Below are 5,943 nucleotides of genomic sequence, written 5' to 3' on the forward strand. Positions count from 1 at the left end.
TCTAGCTGCACCACTGTATATTAATAAAACAAATAGGCCTGCCCCTTGCAAACCACGGGAGCTAATGAAGCCCCTTACTTTATTTGCAGCTTGCATGGAGCCGCCACTCGCATTGCTTCCTATGGCCATTCTTGTTCTTCCCCATTGGGGGGTTGCATTAACGGTCGGAACCTAGGATCTCCCTTCCCGCCCCACTTTCCATATTCCGGCTGCCCTTTTGTCCCCCATCCCAGTATTATCGATAAAGTTGCTACAGAGTGACCTTGGGAGCGCCTTCTTCCCCCCACCATTTGTATTTTTTTAAAGCAACTCCTCCTCTCTTCCTCCCCTCCCAGCATCCGGGCGTGCCGACTATAAAGCGCCGTCACTGCGCCTGCGCAGAGAGCTTGCAGTCCCTTCGACCTCTACAGCTGCACCAGCTCAGCCGGAGGAGCCGCTGCCGCCGGGTAAGTGGTAGGCCGGGACCCTCGCATCCGCCGCCATCGGAGGCACCCAGCCCTCCGCCTGCTGCCGGACCCCTAAAACTCTCCTTTCTCCCCCTACAGCGAGCCAAAAGGCCCAGCCCCGGGACCCCACGCAGCCCCTGAGCTCCACCGGCCGCCCGCTCGCCCGCCCAGCCACATAGCAGCCACCATGTTCGTCTGTGTCAAGCTGGCCACCGGCTCCCCTGCATTGGTGAGTTGCGACGGAGCATTGCCAGGGTTGTTGCAGGGCAACGGCTCCCCCCCTTCTTCCCCTCCCAACACCTCTCTAGGTCCCGGCCCCGGCCTCGCCTCACCTGCCCTTCCGCGCCTTCCCAGCGGTCACAGCCTTTTCCCCGCCCCGCCCTTGCAAGGAGATCCCAGGGTGGGGGTGGCAGGCCTAGCGTTCCCCGAAACCCTTTATGCCTGCTGTAGGTCATTTTCCGCCCTATTGATTTTGTTCTGTGCAGGGAGGCCTAATTCTCCTCCCTCCCCCCACCCCAATGCTTCTTAACAAAGACGCTTTTCGACTCCACCGTTTCAAATAATTGCAAAAACCGAAATGCAGTGGCCTTCCTCGGAAAGCGCCTGAGTCGATTTTGCAAGGGAAAGAGGTCGGTGTGGAAACGCGTGTGACCTTAGCGAGTAGGTGATCCAAGGGCAAGAACAGGCCGCGTCGGGGCCGGCTTTCCCCCCTCCCTCTCATTCATTCATTCGTTAGGGCCTTCCCTACAATCTTTGCTACTGACAGCCTAGACTGCTTGCCAGAAGTGAGAGCTCAACAAGGTTTTGGGGGTAGGGTGGGGGCGCTGCACCTTCAGGAAAGTCTGGAAAGGACTGGAGCTGTTTGAGTAAAATTTTGATTGCTTAGTAGGCCACAAAGTGAGACGCACTCTCAATGGGTCTGTCTTCTGAGTAAACGTTATTAGGATTGGAGTGTCAGAATTTGTTTTTGAAGTCCTGCAGGGTTGGGAGGAATCTGAAGGTCATCCAACATAGCAGAAGTATATTCAGGTACACTCTAAGTCTAACATACCTTCCAGACCTGTATTGTATGACAGGAATAGTCATTATTCTCAGTAATGCGTGTTAAACAAAGTCAAGAGAACACAAATTTGTGACACAGACTTGTTTGGTTGAAATGTGATGAAAAGTGTCCGAGACCAAGATTGCCAAAATTCCTTTCCCACTCTAAGCTGGTTATGAAATCTTTGCCATGCAAGTAAAAAAAAAAAAAGAATGTACCTGTATCTTTCCCAAGAGATAATTGCTTAACCATTTAGTATATGTGTACTGTGTTTAAAATCTCATTGCATGTTCTGGTGTCTCACTTCTCACAGTGGGAAGGAGAGGAACAGATCATTAGTAGGAGATCCTTCAAGACTGTTAACTTATAATTATAGCTACAACACTAATCCCAACAAAAATAAATTTTATTCCATATGGAGCATATGTTTCCGACAGATGAGAAATGTTCTATACAACCTGGGTGAGCAGTGTTCTCTTTGACCTACATGTACCAAATGTGAATGCCAAATTTCAAGAGCAGTTGTGTCTCAATGACTTTAGTTGTGGTCAGTGTAGTTACTGCCTAGAGTAAGAATGACTGCTCTTAAAGTGCTAATGCCTCAAGCTATTGAGGGGTTCAAGGAATGAATTTTCCTTGATGGATGGAATTGCTTTCTTGTGATTTTAAAGCAACCTAGTTCCCTGTCAATCCAAAAGTCAAGATATACTGTATATGTGTTGTGTTGTAGGCTACGGTAGTTGAATTGTGGTTTGTGTGTTTGTTATTTTAATATCCTTCCTCTTCTCCCACCCCTGGCTTTTCAGATCCGTACCGGATCAAGAATCTTATACAGACCAATTTCTGCATCGGTGTTGTCTAGGCCGGAAGTCAGGACTGGAGAGGTACCTTAAACAATTCTGTAGCTTCCTAAACTATCTGGTGAGCCTGTATGTTCTTGTCGTAGTAATCCTAACTCACAACAAAGTATAAAGCTGTAGTTTTGGCAAAGGCACTTTGCCTTATGCTTAGTCCCCACCTTCTATCTTTCCCACCACCACCACCATTCAGCCATACAACATTGTGTAAACCTTACTTATTCTAAGCTACTTGAATTGCAATAATTAACTTGGAAAGATGCAGGCTTGCAATTGAGCAAGAAAGCACTATTCATCTGTTACATTAATGTTCTGCTTTTTCTCCAAAGGACCATGGAGCTGCATACATTGGGTTTTCAGGTGGTCCTCTATTTAGAGCAACTTGAGGCCATCCAGATGTTTTTGGCCTAGTCAGTATAGCCAATAGCGAGGAGTGGCAAGAATTGTAGGCCAAAACATCTGGAGGGCCACAAGTTGTCCACCCTGAGGGATTGCATAGGGCCAGATAGTTTCTAAGTTCCTCCTTATATGCCTTTAGACCATGTAACACAAAAGCTATTTCTAGAAATCTCTTGCAGACTATATGATTATCCCTGGGTTGTAGATACTTAACACAACAGGGAAGCATGAAGACTAGCATACGGAAAGATAACATTTACTTACTTGCTGTGCCTGGTATTGCATCCTACTGCTGATAACACTAGATGGAGAAAAGTTGTTAGGGTCACTGGATAGTGACTACTTTTTAAATTTAAGATCGATTTTGTTTCTGGCACTTTCACAGTTTCTTTGCTAGGAAGAATAGAACATTTTAAAAAAAATCTCCAAAGAAATATGACTTAAAGTTTCCCTTCCCTGCTATAAAATTCTTGCAACTTTCATAGTACAAATTTCTAGCTGTTCTTACTAAAACTAAACCTTGGAATTTCCTTTTTCTTTTTAGGGCAACACAGCTTTCCTTACTGGGGCTCAGAACACCGGCAGTCAACTAGCACTAAGGGAGTTTCAAACTAGTGCTATCAGCAGGGACATTGACACTGCTGCCAAATTTATTGGTGCTGGTGCTGCCACAGTAGGAGTGGCAGGTTCTGGTGCTGGTATCGGAACAGTCTTTGGGAGTCTAATCATTGGTTATGCCAGGTAATCTGTCTAGATTTTAACTTTCAGCATTATGTGAACACATGTTTGTTTCATTCTGCTCTACTAGGTATTCAGGTAACTATTATGGCACAATTGCAGATGTAAGATACTTTAGCTCTGTCTTCTCACCCTTGCAGCACAATAGCCTGGCCTTGGCTTTTGAAGTTAAGTGGCATGAAAGGCTATGCAGGGCTACGACAGCTCCAGGTGCTTATCTTTTCTGTGGAATCAAAGAAGAAAGTGTTGGTCTTAGGGGTAGAAAGCTTGGATGGTGTGGAGGGAGGAAGTTGCTAATACAGTTTGCAAAAAGTGACCACAGGTTGGAAAGACACATGAGAGATACAGAGGGACACAGAATGGCAGTGGAAGTACAACTCTAGCTGGAAAAATAGAGACCCCCTGTCTTTCCTTCCATCAAAAACACCTCATCTTGCTAGCCTTAAGGGTCTGACAGGTTTTCGGGGCTTGGCAGGTGACAGCAAAGCTACCACCAAAAAAAGAAGAGCAGAATGAAAATCTAATGGAAAAAGCTGCAATTGGTTAGCAGTACTGTGAAAGTTAATAATAATAATAATAATAATATATTTATTTCTTACCCGCCTCTCCCTTTGGATCGAGGCGGGGAACAACATTCGAACAGGAATCAATACATCTTAAAAATTCTTTATTTTACATTGATCTGGATAGGCCTGCCGGAAAAGGCTAGTCTTTAAAGCTGCCTTAAAATCACAGTTAATTTAACGAATCTCCTCCGGCAGGCCATTCCACAATCTGGGGCCGACAGAAGAAAAGGTCCTCTGGGAAACTGATGTCAGCCTAGTTTTAGCTGACTGAAGTAAGTTCACCCCAGAGGACCTGAATGTGAGGGGCGTACTATATGGGAGAAGGCGATCCCACAGGTAACCTGGACCCAAACCATGTAGGACTGTAAATGGCTGTGACGTTGTAATACTGTCAGCCAATAAGGTGTGTTTCCCGTCTCTGCTGTTGCTAGGCAAACTTTATAAAGTACATTTTCTTAAAACTATAACAACTATAGTAATTCTTGTTCATGAAGCTAATCATTGTATAACTGAATGCAATTATGAGACTGATACTGAAATCAGAATTAGGAGAAATTCCAATCGGGAAGCATAATTGCTCTTGTTAAACTGGTGTTTGGGGTTCTCTTGATCATGAACGCTAGCTTTGCGGGGGAAAGGTTATAGTTATTTTGTACTAATGAGAACAACACATGTTAGGAAAATTTCTTAGTTTTCCAACACACACTTTTTAAGCAGTCCTTGGTTGTATAATATAAATGGGTTAACAAATCAGCAATTTAGGCCAGGATTTGAGATTCCGATTTTGATAGATGTTGCTACAGGAAACTGAGCAGAAACTACACAGGGCCACTTAAAATCTTGGTGGCTGCAACTGTGTCCATCTGGAGAGGCAGTTGGAATCTCCAACCTTACTGTAAGATAATCACCTATTTTCCCAGATTTCTGAGCGGCTTTAGGGTGGTGATGATGTTGAGCTTTACAATGTGATATGAAACTTACCTTCCATTTCATATCCTTATAATTGTGTTTTAGTTTTAAGCAGTTCCCTAGAAGCACCAGTTGCAATACTAGTCCTGCTCAGACTTATGTAAATTATCACATGTTTGTTGGTGTGTAACTTTTCATTATGGATCTTCTATTAGGCTTTTTGGTAAATACTTTGCTGTATAAACTAGGTGACTTGTGCTTTTCACTATATAAGGTATAATACTGGTGTATCTATTTGGAATAGAATGACGTTTAACTACTATATAAATACATGTATTTTTTAACATTCACCCTTTGTACAACGACAACTCACATCTCAACATTTTATTTTAGAAATCCTTCTCTGAAGCAGCAGTTGTTCTCCTATGCTATTCTGGGATTTGCTCTGTCTGAAGCTATGGGTCTCTTCTGTCTGATGGTTGCTTTCTTGATCCTGTTTGCCATGTGAAGAGATCTGTTCGTAACATTGGGATTAATGAACTACAATGTGATTCTATGAACTTCGGCTCGGGAAAATGTCTATCATGGAAATGTATGCTACTTCCAAAGCAGCTTAATTAAAGATGGTAATGAGTTTAAACTGGCTGTGTCTTATTCTCATTTATCTGCTTGACTTTTTCAAAGTCTGCCCAGAGACCACAGTTTCCATCAGAAGATTATTTTAGGAAAAATGATAATAAAGTTCAGTGGAACAGTATTGTACTGCGTAAATTATCTCAGCTATATTGTGCATGGGCTTAAATTATCAGGTGAGCTAGCACTGCCTCTTATCCACCCCACCAGTGGGGTGTAGGGGAGTCATAGGAAACCTGGTGTCCTTTAGACACTTTGGACTACAACTCCCACAATCCCATTGGCCATACTGGCTGGAAGTTGTACTCTAAAACATCTGGAGTAAGGCACTAGGTTGCCTAATTATATAATAG

At 43.8% G+C, this 5,943-nt stretch overlaps 1 protein-coding gene across 1 annotated transcript; it reads left to right on the forward strand.

Moving 5' to 3' along the window:
• The first annotated feature begins 388 nt into the window (after positions 1-388).
• On the forward strand, positions 389-5,597 carry ATP5MC3 (ATP synthase membrane subunit c locus 3). The gene is made up of 5 exons (XM_063116334.1): positions 389-446; positions 546-675; positions 2,295-2,372; positions 3,289-3,485; positions 5,351-5,597. Exons 2-5 carry the CDS (start codon positions 634-636, stop codon positions 5,463-5,465), a joined length of 432 nt encoding a protein of 143 aa, XP_062972404.1. The 5' UTR covers positions 389-446; positions 546-633; the 3' UTR covers positions 5,466-5,597.
• The last annotated feature ends 346 nt before the right edge of the window (positions 5,598-5,943 follow it).

The sequence above is a fragment of the Elgaria multicarinata genome, chromosome 2 (assembly GCF_023053635.1).
Source record: "Elgaria multicarinata webbii isolate HBS135686 ecotype San Diego chromosome 2, rElgMul1.1.pri, whole genome shotgun sequence".
Classification (NCBI taxonomy): domain Eukaryota; kingdom Metazoa; phylum Chordata; class Lepidosauria; order Squamata; family Anguidae; genus Elgaria; species Elgaria multicarinata.

What these genes read in the sequence shown, in the direction of transcription:
- ATP5MC3 (XM_063116334.1), top strand. Translation starts at nt 634, where the DNA reads ATGTTCGTCTGTGTCAAGCTGGCCACCGGCTCCCCTGCATTG. An exon ending in CCACCGGCTCCCCTGCATTG is followed by an intron (nt 676 to 2,294) that starts GTGAGTTGCGAC and finishes CTGGCTTTTCAG; the next exon opens with ATCCGTACCGGATCAAGAAT. An exon ending in CGGAAGTCAGGACTGGAGAG is followed by an intron (nt 2,373 to 3,288) that starts GTACCTTAAACA and finishes TTTTCTTTTTAG; the next exon opens with GGCAACACAGCTTTCCTTAC.